Source organism: Zootoca vivipara, chromosome 14 (genome assembly GCF_963506605.1).
Source record: "Zootoca vivipara chromosome 14, rZooViv1.1, whole genome shotgun sequence".
In the NCBI taxonomy this organism is placed as follows: Eukaryota; Metazoa; Chordata; class Lepidosauria; order Squamata; family Lacertidae; genus Zootoca; species Zootoca vivipara.
The window spans coordinates 40833961-40851626 of record NC_083289.1 but is presented as its reverse complement, the minus strand read 5'-3'; the positions used below and the strand labels follow the sequence as shown (position 1 = coordinate 40851626).

The 17666-nt window shown below is 44.0% G+C and overlaps 1 protein-coding gene across 1 annotated transcript in view; it reads left to right on the top strand.

Moving 5' to 3' along the window:
* The window catches only part of PDILT (protein disulfide isomerase like, testis expressed), a 27674-nt gene extending 10008 nt beyond the window's left edge, over window positions 1–17666 (top strand). The window contains exons 3-11 of the mRNA XM_035131275.2: window positions 1643–1776; window positions 3059–3196; window positions 5095–5205; window positions 6561–6686; window positions 7434–7631; window positions 12913–13033; window positions 13555–13736; window positions 17027–17104; window positions 17452–17666. Of these exons, the coding sequence (XP_034987166.2) occupies window positions 1643–1776; window positions 3059–3196; window positions 5095–5205; window positions 6561–6686; window positions 7434–7631; window positions 12913–13033; window positions 13555–13736; window positions 17027–17104; window positions 17452–17523 (1160 nt within the window). The 3' untranslated portion in view covers window positions 17524–17666. The remainder of the gene's footprint in view (window positions 1–1642; window positions 1777–3058; window positions 3197–5094; window positions 5206–6560; window positions 6687–7433; window positions 7632–12912; window positions 13034–13554; window positions 13737–17026; window positions 17105–17451) is intronic.

Here is a 17666-nt window from a genome sequence, read left to right as displayed (position 1 = left end):
CCGACTCTGGGGTTGCGCGCTCATCGCGATTATTGGCCGAGGGAGCCGGTGTATAGCTTCCAGGTCATGTGGCCAGCATGACAAAGCCGCTTCTGGCAAACCAGAGCAGCACATGGAAACGCCGTTTACCTTCCCGCTGTAGCGGTTCCTATTTATCTACTTGCACTTTGATGTGCTTTCGAACTGCTAGGTTGGCAGGAGCTGGGACCAAGCAACGGGAGCTCACCCCATCACAGGGATTCGAACCGCCGACCTTCTGATCAGCAAGCCCTAGGCTCAGTGGTTTAACCCACAGCGCCACCTGGGTCCCTTCACCTTTCATATCGGGGACATAAATCTTTGCTCACAAAAAGCACCCTCTGAATATGTCGTCTGCCAACACCACCAGATGCCAGCATACTCCAGAGATGGGGAATTCCTGGCCCTTTCGATGTTGATAGTGTTGGAATGGGGGGGGGGAATGAAACAGAGTGGCTGCAGTCTCCATACTGCAACATTTTGTTGCATGGACTCACTTGTTTCAAATCTTTAAAAGCCGCTTTCTACTTAAGCAGATGGATCTCCAGGAGTTAAAACTTTGCATCCCTTCCCACTGGGGAAAGCTCAGCTTCAGCACTGAACAGCTCTTCCACTGCTTCTCAGCACCTTTATATTTCCCCTTTTGTTTAGCGGACAAACATATGGTTTTGCTTCTGACACCTAATTCAATTTGGCAGCCTGCTCAATAAGCTGTGGAATGATCCTGAAATCATTCTGGATTAAATTGCTAGTCGATATTTTCTGCAGGGGTGGGGTGTGGGCTAAATGGTGCTTTCCAGAGTTGCCATGTAAATCACATCAGGACGTGCTCTTTTCAGGGTTTCCTTTAAATAATAATAATAAAAAGGAGAGTGGCTTGACCTGAACAAACCTGAATAGATACGAAAGCTGGTGATTAGGCAGCTAATTGGCAGCACATCCAATTACACAGGAAAGGCACAACCGTGGATTAGTTAAGCCAGGAATGGGGAACCTATTTCAGCCCAAGGATCACGTTTCCTTCTGGCAATCTTCTGTGGGACACATGCCCTGCCAGTGGTGAGGAGTCAGAGTTAAAAATGGGCGGAGCAGTGAATGTGAATATTTACATTTAGACTCGTTTCTACAGCCTTCTCTCCCTATCTTCCATCCAGGCAACCAACAGGCACTGTTAGAGTTCAGTGACATATTCCAGCCAGGCAAAAACACTCAAGGGTGCAAAACAGGACCTGTGAGAGGTGGGACAGTCCTGAGGGCCAGATAGAGAGATCTGGAGGGCCGCATTCAGACTCCCGGTCTGAGGTTCCCCACTTCTCAGTTAAACTCTCTTACAGGTGCTCTGTTTGGCAAGTAGGGATATGTGGGGCATTGGGGCCCATCTAGACCACACATTGAAAGCGCTCTCATGCCACTTTAAACAGCCATGGCCGCCCCAAAGAATCCTGAGAATTGTAGTTTGTGGAGGGTGCTGAGGATTATAAAGAGATCCACTATTCACCTCACAGAACCACATTTACTAGTGTCCTGTGGGAAAGAGGGATTGATTGTTTAACGCTTCTGGTAATTGTATCGTTCCTGCGGATAAACCTGTTGATTCTTCTTCTTGTTGTCTCCCCCCCCCCAGGAGTTAGAGAGGCTTCTGCCTTCATTACATGGGTCAGGAGACAAATAGGACTCAGTACTGTACTTCTTAATAGCACAGACCAGGCCAAAACCTTCATAGACTCCGATGATTTGGTGGTGATCGGCTTTTTTAAGGTAAATTACTGTGGATGTTAATTAATGTGATGCAGCAGCAAAAAGAGCTAATGCCATTCTAGGCTGCATTGACAATGGTGTAGTTATCAGATCAAGGGAAGTAATACTACCTTGGTCAGACCCCACCTGGAGTACCATGAAATTTAGCAAAAAAACCAAAATAACATCTGAGGTCCTAAACTGCAGCTGACTGAGCCTGTGTGCAAATTCAGCCCTGAGTTTCCCGTTGCTTCCTGTTGTTGATGTGCAACTCTTTAAATGACTTTAAAGGAGGCTTAGACAAATTTATGAAAGATAGTGGCTACTAGGGTGATGACTTTTTTACAACCTCATTTCCCTGTATCATAATTTGATGAGCTTTCATTAAAGATTAGATAAAACCTTACTTTCAAAGAGCTTTGATAAAAAAAACCTCACGCACAAAATGATTTTAAAAAAATTATTTATCAGTTTTTTGACCATTTTTGAAGGGTCATCAAAGACACAAGGAAGCTTTTTTTTAGCTGCAGTAACAGTATAGATGCCGCTAGAGGACGATGTTTTGCTACCTCTCCTGTAGGTTCTTTTCCCAGCATGCCCGGCAGGGTCTGCTGGCTGAGTTTTGAGTTCCCAAAAAGGGGCTTTTACCTTGCGCAGGTGTGACATTTGTATACCCTACGTTGCTAAGAACACTCCCCATTGTGGAATGTGGTGTTGTGTCCAAATTTGATACGAAATACATATAGAATTGTTAATACAATTTTATGAAATGGTAAAACGGCATACAAAAAAAATTAAAAACGGTTTGTGCGTAACCTTTTTTTATATTTCAATGGAATATACCTCATTTTAGTCATTAATAGGCAAAAGTTCATCCATTTGTGCTACAGGAAATAATTTTTGAGGGGGAAAAAATGAAAAAGTCATCACCCTAGTGCAGGCATAGGCAACCTTGGCTCTCCAGATGTTTTGGAACTACAACTCCCATGATCCCTAGCTAACAGGGCCAGTGGTCAGGGATCATGGGAGTTGTAGTTCCAAAACATCTGGCGAGCCAAGGTTGCCTATGCCTGCCCTAGTGGCTACGAACCATGGTGGCGATGCTCTGCCTCCATGGTCAGAGGCAGAAATGCTTCTGAAAACCAGTTGCTGGGAGCTGTAGGAGGAGAGAGGGCTCTTGTGGGTTTCCTACACGCCTGTGGTTGGCCAATGTGGGAACTGGATGCTGTACTAGATGGGCCACTGGACTGACCCAGCAGGATTCCTCTTATGTTTTTCTCCCCCCCCCCACTGCCATATACAGAGCCTTCGAGGTGGAGTTGTGGAGGCCTTTTATGATTCTGCAAGAGATGTCCCTGAACTTCCGTTTGGAGTATCAGCCAGCGAAGAAGTTTTTGCTGACTTTGGCATCAGAGAAGACATGGTGGTTGTGTTCCAAAAGGTATTATTAGCATGTGTATCTTATAAACAGTGGTACCTCGGGTTAAGAACTTAATTCGTTCTGGAGGTCCGTTCTTCACCTGAAACTGTTCTTAACCTGAGGTACCGCTTTAGCTAATGGGGCCTCCTGCTGCCGCCACGTGATTTCTGTTCTCATCCTGAAGCAAAGTTCTTAACCCGAGGTACTATTTCTGGGTTAGCGGAGTCTGTAACCTGAAGTGTCTGTAACCCGAGGTACCACTGTACTAATGTTAAACTCATTCTCCAGTGAGATCCCTATCTAGTGGAAACAGTGCAAAAATACATTATATATAAAAAATCTGTAAGGGAACAGAGACAGGCCAGCAGCTTTTTGCTCTCCTCTCCTACAATGTGGTGTAGTGGTTAAGAGCAGTGGACTCATAATCTGGTGAACCGGGTTCGATTCCCCGCTCCTCCACATGCAGCTGCTGGGTGACCTTGGACTAGTCACACTTCCCTGAAGTCTCTCAGCCCCACTCACCTCACAGAGTGTTTGTTGTGGGGGAGGAAGGAAAAGGAGATTGTTAACCACTTTGAGACTCCTTAGGGTAGTGATAAAGCGGGCTATCAAATCCAAACTCTTCTTCTTCTTATTATTCCATCCAGCTGCTTGTTACAGGAACTCCATTATGGTCTTAGTGTCTGACTTGTTGTTTTCCTTCAAACTCCCATTTTCCTTTCCTTTTGTGCTATGTCTTTTATATTTGAAGCCTGAGGTGATATTTTGTGATCTACAACCAAATAGCTGGATAAAATGAGAGCAGTGCAACTTTTTCACATTAGTGGGAATGGCCACTGCGATCTGTCATGTGATAAAACACAGCCATAATGCTTTGACCGATGGAAAAATGTCATGGCTCTTTAAAAAAATGAGTTACAGGTAGGTAGCCGTGTTGGTCTGGGTCGAAGTAAAATGAAAAAATTCCTTCAGTAGCACCTTAAAGACCAACTAAGTTTTTATTTTGGTATGAGCTTTCGTGTGCATGCACACTTCTTCAGATACAGTGAAATAGGAGTCCCCAGGCACTTATGTAGAGAAGGGGTGGGGAGGGGGTGGGGAGGGGGAGGGGAGGGCGGATCACTCAGAAGGGTGGTGGAAGTGGGTGATTGACTGACTGATAGCTGTAGATGACCGAAAACGACTGCAAATGGTTTTGCATGAAAAAGCAAGGGTTGAGATGGCTGAAGATTGCTTATCATGTATAATGAGATAAGAATCCGATATCTCTGTTCAAACCAGGTCCCTCCATGGTTTTGAGCTTGGTGATAAGTTGTAATTCAGCAACTTCTCTTTCCAGTCTATTTCTGAAATTCTTTTGTAGTAAGACAGCTATTTTGAGATCTTGTATAGAATGTCCTGGGAGATTGAAGTGTTCTCCTACTGGTTTTTCTGTCTTCTGAATGTACTGGGAGATTGAAGTGTTCTCCTACTGGTTTTTCTGCCTTCTGAATGACTGTGTTTGATGGAAGCTATAGTCCAGAGCACCCTAGGGCTTCGGACATGGGACATTCCAAGCCCCAGCTGAAGAGGCCGAGGATTAAAACGGGGACCTTCTGCACACAAAGCAGATGGTTAGAGAGGCTGCTTTATCATAGAATTGTAGAGTTGGAAGGGATCCCGAGGGTCATCTAGCCCAACCCCCTGCGATGCAGGAATCCTGCCCCCAGCCATCCCTGGGTGGGCTTCAAACCACGGACCTTATGGTTAGCAGCCAGACACACTGACTCATTGCACCACAGGAGGGCAGCCATTTTTCAAACATCATTTCTCGAAAGGCACCAGGCAGCAACTGAATCCAACGATTCGCCCCCCCATGTGAATGTTAACAGGGGATGTGGCTCACTTTATTGTTAAATCGACTATTTCTTGTGCTCCAGGGAAAGCCCATTCATAATAAAGCATCCGAAGAAGGCAAACTGAACAAAGTGGACCTTACTGGATTGATAAAAACATTCACCATGGATTTAGTCATAGAGTATAATCTTGAGGTGAGTTTGGTGCTGCCTGAGTGGTTGGAGTCTCAGATTAGGACTGGGGAGACCTGAGTTTGGGTCTGCACTCAAATCATTAGGCTCCCTGGATGATCCGGGGCCATTCTTTATGACTGAGGGTACACTGAGATGGGTGGGTCTGTGCCCCATTTGCCCTAATGCAGCGTTTCTCAACCACTGTTCCGCGGCACACTATTGTGCCGCGAGAAGCTGGCTGGTGTGCCGTGACGTGAGAAGGGCAATTTTGCAGCATCGTGGTCCCCTTTCGCTCTAGCTGCAGGAAGCCGGCCAGAGCCTCCCCCCTTTTTTTTTGCAAATAAATTTTGGGAGGGAGACCGAGGGAAAGCCGCCCGCTTCTTTCTCATGCCGCTTTACGGCTGCTGAAAACCCCCCTGAGAGAGAGCAGCGCCACCGTACAGCGTCCAGGCTCCCTCCTCTCCCAAGGTAAAGGGATCCGCCGCCGAGAGTGGGAGGGGGGAGAGGGGGCGGGGGGAAGGAGGAGCGCAGGCGAGAGCTGGTGGGCAGAAAAGTTGGCCAAGTCGCGGCAAGGCGAGGCAGGCGCACGGGGGGGGGCGCAGGTAGCGGCTCGCGAACTGCGAGGCGCCAACCCAGCAGCGGAGAGCTAGAGCGCGCGAGGAGGGAGCGCGCGCAGGCGCCGCCGCCGCTCTTCCAGCCCAGCTGCCATTCTCCCAACACTAAGCGCTCCCCTCTCCCCTCCTTCCTTTTATCCCACACCCCCATCTTTGCCTCGCTTTCTCCCGCCCTGCCCGTGGCCGCAATGAGCTTCACCCGCCGGAAAGCAATATTTGGCAAGTGTTTCTTACAGTCATAATTATAATATAGGGCGACAAAGAGTTAATTTTTTAAACTTTTTTAATGGTGGTGTGCCTCGTGATTTTTTTCACGGAACAAGTGTGCCGTGGCCCAAAAAAGGTTGAGAAACACTGCCCTAATGGACCATACTTCTCTGCTCAGCTCAATATTCTCTACAGCAGGGATGTGAGCTACTTCTATCTCCCACTCCTAGTAAATCCTCCAGACCCCAATTACTAGAATATCTCCAACAAGAAACTTTGAGGGGAAAAAATCCTTCCAGTAGCACCTTAGAGACCAACTAAGTTTGTATGAGCTTTCGTGTGCATGCACACTACTTCAGATACACTGAAACAGAAACTTTGAAATGGTCCCACAGATTTGACGCCTCTGAAAGGGGCAGTAATGAATTCAGGTTCATTCATTTCATCAGGTCTACCCTGAGTAGGGCTTAGCTGACTACAACCCTCAGTCTCTTTCTGGATTGTGACCTCCGTTGCCAGGCTTCTGAGAGAGAGCTCTGATGTTTTGTTTTCCAGACATCTGTGAAGATTTTTGACGTGCCCGTTGAAAATCACATCGTTCTCTTCATGGCCAAGAGCGCTGACATGTTTGGCTCAGCTTATGACAATTATACATCTGCTGCCTTGGAATTCAGAGGGAAGGTTGGTATAATGTTGTTTTCTGGAGTTCTCCTGGATTGCAAATATTGGATGTCAGAGTACTGAGGACATTGTAGATGTTTGCTTTCCTGGGATCATCTCGCAAGCCTAGATTCAAATTCAGCTCCAAAGGCAGTCTGTATGTGACTGACCGGGGACGAGCAGCCGTGCACTATGAAAAATAGCCCCAGTCATATAGTTGTTTATAGGTTTGACATCTGACGGGAGGGTGTTCCACAGGGCGGGTGCCACTACTGAGAAGGCCCTCTGCTTGGTTCCCTGTGGTAGATATTTTATTCATTTATTTAAACATTTATAACATGCACTTTCATACAAATATATCAAGGAAATATACAACAAAAAGCATCCATAAATATATCATTTTAAACATGCGTGTTGAAGTTTTTTCTACAATCAAACAGTATATTTTTTTCCTTAAATAAATAAATATTTGTTATTGTTATTTGAATTTCTATATTGCCTTTCACTTGAGGATCACAGAGCAGTTCACAATAAAATAAAATAAAATAAAAATCAGTCTTCTCTTCAGGCACCATCTTGGACAGCCATTTTGAGGCCCCAAATGCTGTTGGATTAATAGCCCCACTGTTCCCAGACAGCATGGCTAATGGTCAAGGATGATGGGAGTTACAGTATAATCTGAACAACGTCTGGGGGCCCAAGGTGGGAAACTGTTTTGGGATGTAAGGCGGTAGAAATACAGTATTTCTTGCTTCTTTCATTCTTCAGATCATGTTCATCTTTGTGGATACTGATGAAACCAGAAATGGCCGTGTGATTGAGTACTTCCGGGTAACAGAGGTAGAAGTCCCTTCCGTTCAAATCCTGAACTTGACAAGTAATGTCAAGTACAAGATGCCTGCAGATGAAGTGACCCCGGAGAATCTACGACACTTCTGCCGGAACTACTTAGAAGGAAAAGCAAAGGTGAGCTTTTGGGATTGTCACAGATGGGTGTTGGCTACTCCCGAGTAAGCACTCCACACATCCTCTGGATTTTCAGAGTTTTATTGTGCATGCTATATACAGAAGCAATCAGTGTCACGCTTTTCATTTGGTATACCACGGCAAACAATTTGTCGGTTTCATTGACCTGGCTCCTATTGAGCCTCACAATTGCATCAATTGCTTTTTTTGCAGTGGTTTATTAATGTGCATGCATATTGTATATAGTGAGGATGTTTATCTGGGGAAGGACATATCTGTGACTCAGTTACTCTCAGCTTCTCATTTCCCTGATCCTAAGTTTAATTTGTTTGACTGGAAAGCTGCAATGCAAAATTTGGATAAGTGCAAATCATGAAGGGTAGCTGTGTTTCGGTTTGCGTGTTGATTTGAAGTGGGTAGAATCACATGAGTCTGAATTGGGTAGATTTGCATCAAAATATGAATCAAACAACCCCCCCCCCCAGTGGGGAGAGATAAACCACAAATGAACTGAAATAAGTGAAATGTGGGATGTAAACAGGTGCAGTCAACTCACAACAGTTCCTAGAGTGTCCACATGGAGGAACACCTGACCAGGTCAGTTTCCTGTTCCTCCACACATGCAAATGAGATGGGAAAGGTGGCAGATAAATTCACCGGCCAGTAGCCTTTTCCCCTCTCTTGGACCACACACTTCGAGCAAGCAACTTCTTAGTGAGGAGACTCTCTCTAGGCTTCCAGCCAAGAGAGAGAGGAAATGGAGTCTCACTTCATATAAGTGAACTTCACATGTATATACTACTTTTATCTAAGCTAGTCTACCTCTTGAGTTGTGCTGTATCTCAAGAAGCTTGTAAGTAAACTCTTTTTATACTTTTAAAAGAGCACTGTGTCATGTCTTTTCTTTTAAGAGGGATAAAGGGGAAAATCCAGGATATATACTTTATTCTAGAGGTTTAAGCAAACCTGTGCTCCCGTTTTCTGCTGTGCATTGAAAGGGAATGCTACTCTGCTAAGTTTGGAGCTTGTTAACACAAGCTGGGAGAGGATATATTTAATAATATTTCCTCATCCACATTCCTGAACATTCCCACATGAAAGCTGTAGCGCAAATACACATACAGATCCTGAGTGGTAATAGTTCCGCTTTCTAGTCAGGGTCAGGACACAACTGGAGGACTGTGTCCTGTTCTGCATGCAACACTTGAAAAAGAACATTGACAAACTTTAGCCACATTCCCACTGTACATTTAAAGCTCCATGATGTTAATGCTTGATATTTTATTATGTTTTTATATGTGCTGGAAGCTGCCCAGCAAAAATATATTAGATAATATAAGATAAGATAATAATAATAATTTTAACAGTCATAGCTTTCCCCAAAGAATACTGCGAAGTGCAATGAGTTAAAGGTGCCACAAGTTGTTAGGGGACTCCAATTCTCCTCATAGCATAGCTGTCAAGTTCTCCCTTTTTAAAAGGGAAATTCCCTTATGCTGAATAGGCTTCCTCGCAAGAAAAGGGAAAACTTGACAGCTATGTCCTCATAGAAGGTCAGTTCCCAGAATTCCCTGGGGAAGAGGGCTTGAACCACTCTGTGAATTGTAGTGTTGATGGCAGCTGACGATTGGTGGGTTCTTTGGCTGGCAGCCAAAGGGAGCTTGTAAAATGCAGGCTTTTCTCTCTCACACCCACCTGGGGAGAAAATGCTTTGCCAACCCTATGATCAGCGCTCCCCACAGCACTGAGCGTAGGGCTAGCAATGCCCTTTGTGCTCATACCTACCAAGTTCCTGTGGGAGAAATAAGGGACCGGACCGGAAGTAGCAGACCAGAAGTAGCGCTGCTGCCATTTTGGAACTGGGCGGAGCATGCTCAGAAGTTACTATTGATGCTGCTTTGCCCAGTTCCAAAATGGCCGCCACGCCAGAAGTCGCACTGCAGCCATTTTGGAACTGGGCAGAGCAGCATCATAAGTCGCTTCTGAGCATGTTCCGCCCAGTTCCAAAATGGCCACCGTGCCAGAATAAACTTGGAAAAAACAAAAAAAAATCGTTTTTTTCAGCTGAGAACAGCTAGAAAAACGGGGGTTTCCCGGGGAATACGGGAGACTTGGCAGCAATCACCCACCAGCAATAATAGTGCCGTGTCAGATTTGGCCCACGAGGCTGATCCTGATAAGGATTTGGTTTGTGGAGCCAAAACAGTTCCCCACCATTGCACTAAACCCTGCTGTCTTTTAGCTATAGTCTTGTAATTTTTCTTTGCTGTTTCCTTCAGAGTTGCCTTACTTCTTTTTTAAAAAAAAAATGTTGTGGTTGGTTGGTTACAACAAGCCTTTCCCGGGCATGTACTTTTAATATGTACATATGTCTTTAATATCTGCTGAGTTTATCTCTATCTTGATCATTTTATTATGTCTACTGTTTTTAAAGTCTGTCTTGCTTTTGCTCTTTTTAATCAATATTGCATGCAGCATTATGTGAATTGCCTATATATTTTGATGAAGTGGTATATAAATCTTGCTAAGGAACTATATAAATCCTCAGCCAGAGTTTGAAATGAGTGGAATCCCAGGTGGAGCTACCCCTTGAGACATGGTTCAATAATATCTGGGATATCGCTAGTTCAGAACAACTAACTGGGCTCAGAAGAATTGCAGATGGGGTTATAAAAGAAAACACCTTTGATGAAACCTGGTTTCTCTCTCTTTTCATATGTAAGGGGAAAAGACTGCCAATGTTTTAAAACCACGTAAAATGATGGGCCCAGTCTTATTCAACATCTTTATCAATGACTTGGATGATGGGCTTGAGGGCATCCTGAGCAAGTTTGCAGATGACACCAAATTGGGAGGGGTGGCTAATACCCCAGAGGACAGGATCACACTTCAAAATGACCTTAACAGATTAGACAACTGGGCCAAAGCAAACAAGATGAATTTTAACAAGGAGAAATGTAAGGTACTACACTTGGGCAAAAAAAATGAAAGGCACAAATACAGGATGGGTGACACCTGGCTTGAGAGCAGTACATGTGAAAAGGACCTAGGAGTCTTGGTAGACCACAGACTTGACATGAGTCAGCAGTGTGATGCAGCAGCTAAAAAAGCCAATGCAATTCTGGGCTGCATCAATAGGAGTATAGCATCTAGATCTAGGGAAGTAATAGTACCACTGTATTCCGCTCTGGTCAGACCTCACCTGGAGTACTGTGTCCAGTTCTGGGCACCACAGTTCAAGAAGGATACTGACAAGCTGGAACGTGTCCAGAAGAGGGCAACCAAAATGGTCAAAGGCCTGGAAACGATGCCTTATGAGGAACGGCTTAGGGAACTGGGTATGTTTAGCCTGGAGAAGAGAAGGTTAAGGGGTGACATGATAGCCATGTTCAAATATATGAAAGGATGTCATATGGAGGAGGGTGAAAGATTGTTTTCTGCTGCTCCAGAGAAGCGGACACGGAGCAATGGATTCAAACTTCAAGAAAGAAGATTCCACCTAAACATTAGGAAGAACTTCCTGACAGTAAGAGCTGTTTGGCAGTGGAATTTGCTACCAAGGAGTGTGGTGGAGTCTCCTTCTTTGGAGGTCTTTAAGCAGAGGCTTGACAGCCATATGTCAAGAATGCTTTGATGGTGTTTCCTGCTTGGCAGGGGGTTGGACTGGATGGCCCTTGTGGTCTCTTCCAACTCTATGATTCTATGATTCTATGCCATGGTCTTGGTGCTATGTTCTTTGCCGTGACTGCATTGTATAGTGCATTTTTGTTTAAGATGAGTGGAATGCCTCAGAAGATGCTGAGGGAACAGAGTACAGTGGAACCTCGGTTTACAACTACCTCTGTTTATGAGCGCCTCCGTGTTTACATTTGGGTTCCGCGGAGTCGGATGCGCAGCTCGCGCATGCACAGAAACTATCTCGCAGAAGCTCTCTATCGGCGCTTCGCACACGTGCAAAAGCGTGCCTTTGGGGAGCGAATGCCTCTGTTTACGAATGCCTCGGTGGAACGGATTGTGTTGGTAAACCGAGGTTCCACTGTACCTTGGTTTAAGTACGCCTCGGTTTGAGTATTTTCAGTTTAAGTACTCCGCGGACCCGTCTGGAATGGATTAATCCACTTTAAATTACTTTCAATGGGGAAGTTCGCTTCAGGTTAAGTATGCTTCAGGTTAAGTACAGACTTCCGGAACCAATTGCACTCATACCTCGGGTTAAGTACAATTCAAGTTGAGTACTCCGTGGACCCGTCTGGAACGGATTAATCCACTTTCCATTACTTTCAATGGGAAAGCTCGCTTCAGGTTAAGTACGCTTATGGTTAAGTACTCTACGGACCATCTGGAATGGATTAATTCACCTTCCATTACTTTCAATGGGAAAGTTCGCTTCAGGTTAAGTACAGACTTCCGGAACCAATTGTGTTTGTAAACCCGAGGTACCACTGTAGAAGGAAATCCACTCCCTTTTCTGTACATGATTGGGGAAAGTGCCTTACAACAGGGAAGGGACATAGCTCAGTAGCCGAGCATTAGTCTTGTTTGCAGAGGTTCAACCCCCAGGTTCAATCCCTACCATCTCCAGGTAGAACCTGGAGAGAACTCTGCCTGAATCCCTGGTGAGTTGCTTGCTAGTCAGGGTAGACGATGCTGAACTAGATGGAGCCAAGGTCGACTCAGAATTTCACCAAGGGCCATGGAGTGACAGAGCATCTAATTCGTATACAAATGGTCTCAGGACGAGTCCTTGGCATCTCCCAGTAAGTCTGGGAATGTCTTCAAGAAAGAAGATTCCACCTAAACATTAGGAAGAACTTCCTGACAGTAAGAGCTGTTCGGCAGTGGAATTTGCTGCCAAGGTGTGTGGTGGAGTCTCCTTCTTTGGAGGTCTTTAAGCAGAGGCTTGACAGGCATATGTCAAGAATGCTTTGATGGTGTTTCCTGCTTGGCAGGGGGTTGGACTGGATGGCCCTTGTGGTCTCTTCCAACTCTATGATTCTATGATTCTGCCTGAAATACTATAGATGGACCCATGGCTTGACTCAGTATAAAGTATCATCCTATGTCCCTGGGATTTTGAGAAATTGCTCTACTATAGTGAGTAGTTCTGCTCTCCTGCTATGGGACAAAGCAGACAGCTGGTAATTAAAGTGAAAGGGAACATGTGGCCAGCCAGATAAGCCTCACCAAGGACTTTTAGCAAAGAGAACCACTTAACCACCCAGCACAGCTTCAAAGATGAGCCCCTGTTGACATCCACCCTTATCTCTTTCCCCCTTATTAGCCACATAAATCCAGCGAGGAAATCCAAGAAGGCTGGGATAAGAAGCCGGTGAAAGTGCTGGTTGGGAGCAACTTTGACCGGGTTGCCTTTAATAAGAAGAACCACGTGTTTGTCCTGTTCTGTGAGTATCACTTGTGCTTCTGAAGAGGAGACACTGGAGGATGAGCTCTCACAGGGAAAGAATTACAGTACTTGATTTTATTGAAAACAGCAGCAGAGTGGCACACTGAGCTGATAAGGAGTCGGCTTGTGTATATTCAAGCAAATGCTGCTAGTTTAAATTGGCCTGCAGCGGAATCAGTTTTCACTCCCATGGCGTACATGTCATGCACACTTGGACCACTTTAACAGTCATGGAGGATCCTGGGAACTGTAGTTTGTTTAGGCTGCTGACCTCACAGAGCTACAATCCCAGCACCATTAGCAAACTACTGTTGCCAGGATTCCCCTTTTTTAGGGGGGGGGATAAAAAAAACTTACTAGTGCATCCCAATATCTTTCTTTTGTTTCTCCGTAGTCTGACTTTGGCTACAGTTCTGTCGGCACTCACTAGCTGACTACACCATTAGAAGGTGTTATAAGTTCCAGCGCCACCACTATTTATTTATTTTAAAATGGCACATTCTTGGTTTTCAATCCCAGATGCACCCTGGTCTCGTGATTGCCAAAAGCTGCTACCTGTATGGGACGAATTTGGCAAGTTGTACGAAAGCCGGAAAAACGTTGTCATTGCCAAAATAGACTTCACGGCAAATGACATTCTGTTAATCAACCTGGAACGGTACCCGTTCTTCAGGTACTTTCCTGCAGGATCTGAAACGGAGGTGAGATGTTTTCCACCCTCATCGGGTGCTTATGGGTAATGGATGTCTCGTGATGAAATTGGGGTGGGGGTGCAATTCTAGCAGCAAGCAAGGGTGTCCTGTGGACTCAAAAGCAAAGGAAAACTACATTTCTTGCTGTTGTCATGCTTGAATCATGGAGAAACAGGCGCACAGGTCTGTAGAAAGTTAGGGGAGTAGCAATACTGTCCAATTACATTTGTGGGTATGTCAGAGCTAGGGTTGCCATACATCCGGAATTTCCTGGAAATATCTGGAATACTGCCGTCTGGGAAAATCCGGACCTATGGCAAGCCATGTCAAAGCTCAACAACTTCTCTGTCCGGATTTTCACTGTTTGAAGTATGGCAACCCTAGTTAGAGCACACCCACTGGTGTGAATGAAATTTAGCTGGCAGATTGGTCAAAAAGCTTCGGTTCCATAATGCAGCAGGTATTACAATGTGAAAAACATTAGAAAACAGGACAGAAGCACTAGCATTATGTTCGGGAAATGAATTCAGCATTCCCCCACATCGTAATGCACACTTAATATCTCAAGCAATGCTTGAAACGACAAGTGCCTTCATAGGAGATGCATGTATGTATTTGCAGCAATTGTTTGTGTCCCTGCTGACCATAAAATATTTCCTTAACAAAAATGGAAATTTAGATAGGATACTTACAGATTTTAAATGTATACACTTTCAACATGTTTTTTTTATTTAGTTTTTTATCTGAGGTGCATAATTTTGGTTTCGAGATTATTTAAGAAAAAACATCTGCCATTTATTTCTAGATACTTCCTGCACCAGCTAATTTAATTGCATTTGATAATCTTTTAGCCAGAGATGTCTTAGTTACAGAAGATTGTATGCTACACTATCTGACGTTTAGAAGACATCTGAAGGCAGTCCTGTTTAGGGGAGTTTTTAATGACTGATGTTTTAATGTATTTTTTCATCTTTTGTTGGAAGCCGCCCAGAGTGGCTGGGGAGGCCCAGGCAGATGGGCGAGGTATAAATAATAAATTATTTATTATTATTATTATTATTATTATTATTATTATTATTATTATTGAAACGTTTCTGAGTGCAACAGAAACTTCTGGCGCCTTCGTCTTTGATTACGTTTCAGACCCACCATTCTCTTGTGCTTTTCCCAAAAAAAACAACAACAACAAAACAGCAACAACCATGGAATTAGTCTTACAACAAAGGAGGTCACAAATAAATCAAAATTTTATTGCATTAGCCGGTTGGCCATAGCACATAACACATAAAACATTAATAATAATAATAATAATAATAATAATAATAATAATAATAATAATAATAGCAGTAACCTACCGCTATTATACAGAACATATATCAAACACTTACAAAACATTGGATATAAAAACATGCGATATAAAACAGAATTTGGTAAAAACTAGGATGCATCATGTGTGTTTTGTCCACTGGGGAATGTGTAGTGAAATCCGCATCTAGAGAAAGTTAGCCAGTCGAGAGAGCTCTGAGTTTCAGGGCCTGCAAGATATAAATGGCCACTCTGCGGGTAACCCTGGGATTAGCGTCCACCAATAGAAATTTCATGCGGTCGTCTTCCAAGGCGATAAGCGAAGGGATTAGTATGAGGAGCCTTGGCCTCATTGCGTCGTATAGAGGGCAGTGAAAGAAAAAAATGGATAAAATCCTCTATCTTCCCCTTGTTGCACGGGCATAGTCGGAGATCAGGGGGAGTGTTGGAAAATATACCCTGTAAAAATGCTGTGGGGATGGAATGGAAGCGGGCACAAATAATAAAAAATACATCAAACAAATGGCTGTGCTCCACCATTTGGATGGATAATCTAACTGAACTGAGAACATCACCTCTGGAGCCAAGTAATTCAATTCAATGGCACTCTTTCATAATTAAGACATTACTCAGGTTTTCATTCCTCCCTCTCCTCTCTCCCCCTATTCCCCACACATAAATTACATTCAAAGACATTTGTCCTCATTTAATCCCTTAGGAAGGTGCTCCGGTGCTGTGTGTGCATGCCCAGATTCTAATGAACCAAAGAGGGAGCCCTGAGCATTTAGGTGGCGTGAAAATGTGTCTGTTTACAGAAGCCTGGGGCATTTGATTCTTTTTGGAATATAAATGCCTTTCCTTTTCTTGTTTTGCATTGCTCCTGGCCTGATGTGTTTTCACCCTCTAGGAATACTAATTGAGAAGGCTGGCAGCTGGCATATGTTGCCATTAGTTCTCTCAATTGGCCATGCACTGTAATAAAATAATCAAATCACAGATTTGGAGGGCGGAGGGTGGGGGAAGGACTTGTATGCCATTGGGTCCAACTTCCTGCTTGGTGCAGCCAATCCAGAGTGAGAGCATCCCCATCAGATGGATGTCCCGTCTCTGTCTGAAGATGACTAGCGTAGAAGAGCCCCTCCCCTCCACAATCAGTAATTGGTTCCATTATTGAACTGCTCCTACCATCAAAAAAATTATCATAATGTTTAACCATAATTTTCCCTGTAACTTAAAACTCAACAACAACAACAACAACAACATCTATTTGGGAAAGTTGTTTGCCTCTTCTCTAGGCATTTGGACACCTCTTAAGATACTGTAAGCAGTTTTCTTCATGGTAGTTCTTCAGATCAAGGAGCAGGTTTTTGTCTAAGTTTGGATTCACTTGGACGCCATTTTGAATCAAGATGGCAGACTGAACGTTTCAAAACTGCACTGACTTTAACCCCCAACTGTGCACTGATATTTTTGGTTTCTCGAGCAATGCCAGGCACTTTCTGCTATTTTAATTTATGTACTGCTTTATGCCAAATTGGCTTCTCAACAGTTCACTACACACACACACACACACACACACACACACACACACACACACACAAACAAGGTCCACAAATATTGAAATATAAACATTCAGCATTAAAATATGAAATTAAAAAAAATCCCATTAATTAAAACAAAAGATTCAGGTTGAGAGTTCAAGGGAAATGCCTTCATATATGTCTTCAAAAGCCAGCAGAATGGCAATATGGATTGGGACCTTCATAAGCATTGGAACAATGGGCTGTATCCAGCTAAGTCCCACTTTGAGCAAAATTCATAAACCAAAGTTAGTAATGCGCATGAACTTCAATTAGTCTACTCCAACTATACAACCCAATATCTGTCTTAGAGGGTGTCTGTAGGGCAAGCATGTACCAAGTTGCCCTATGAGTCCACAAAATAACAGACAATTCACCATTCCATTCACCCCCCCCATTTTTTATTCCTCAAAGGTTGTCCCATACAAAGGCGAGCACAATCTCGATGCTTTTGCCAAATTCTTAGAAGAACAAATTAAGGCAAGAAAGAAGGTAAGGTATACATTTATGTTTAAAGGTGGTTTTAGAATTGTCTTGCACACAATGAATTCATGTACCCATGCCTGAGGAATCCTGTCTTTGTGAATTCACAACGTGAAATTAACCGATCCACACCTCTTGGGCTAATGTGTGGCTCGGAACTTATAGCAAAGTCCTAAGCATGTCTACTCAGAAGTAAGACTTCTTGAATCCAGTGGGGCCCAATTCCTTCACAGAAGGCCATTGGCCCACCCCCAAGTTGTAAGACCAGCCTGGGCAGTTTGCTGCTTGTTCTAACACTAACTTGTTATGAAGAGTCTTTGTTGCATAACTTACTTTTTTCTTTGATTGTTTCTCAGGACTCATCCAAAGCCAAGAAAGAAGACTCTGAGAAGGAGAAGGAAAGAACTGTGCAAAAGGAAGAGCTGTAGGTTTACCTTAAAGCACAGATAACATTGATTTTTTGAAGGATGGTAGCGTTGTTTACAAGAATCTTGACATGATCATGGGAATTTGGGAAGGTATTCAAACAAATAAAGACAAGAGAAAGAAATGCACTGGTTTGATTGTGTGT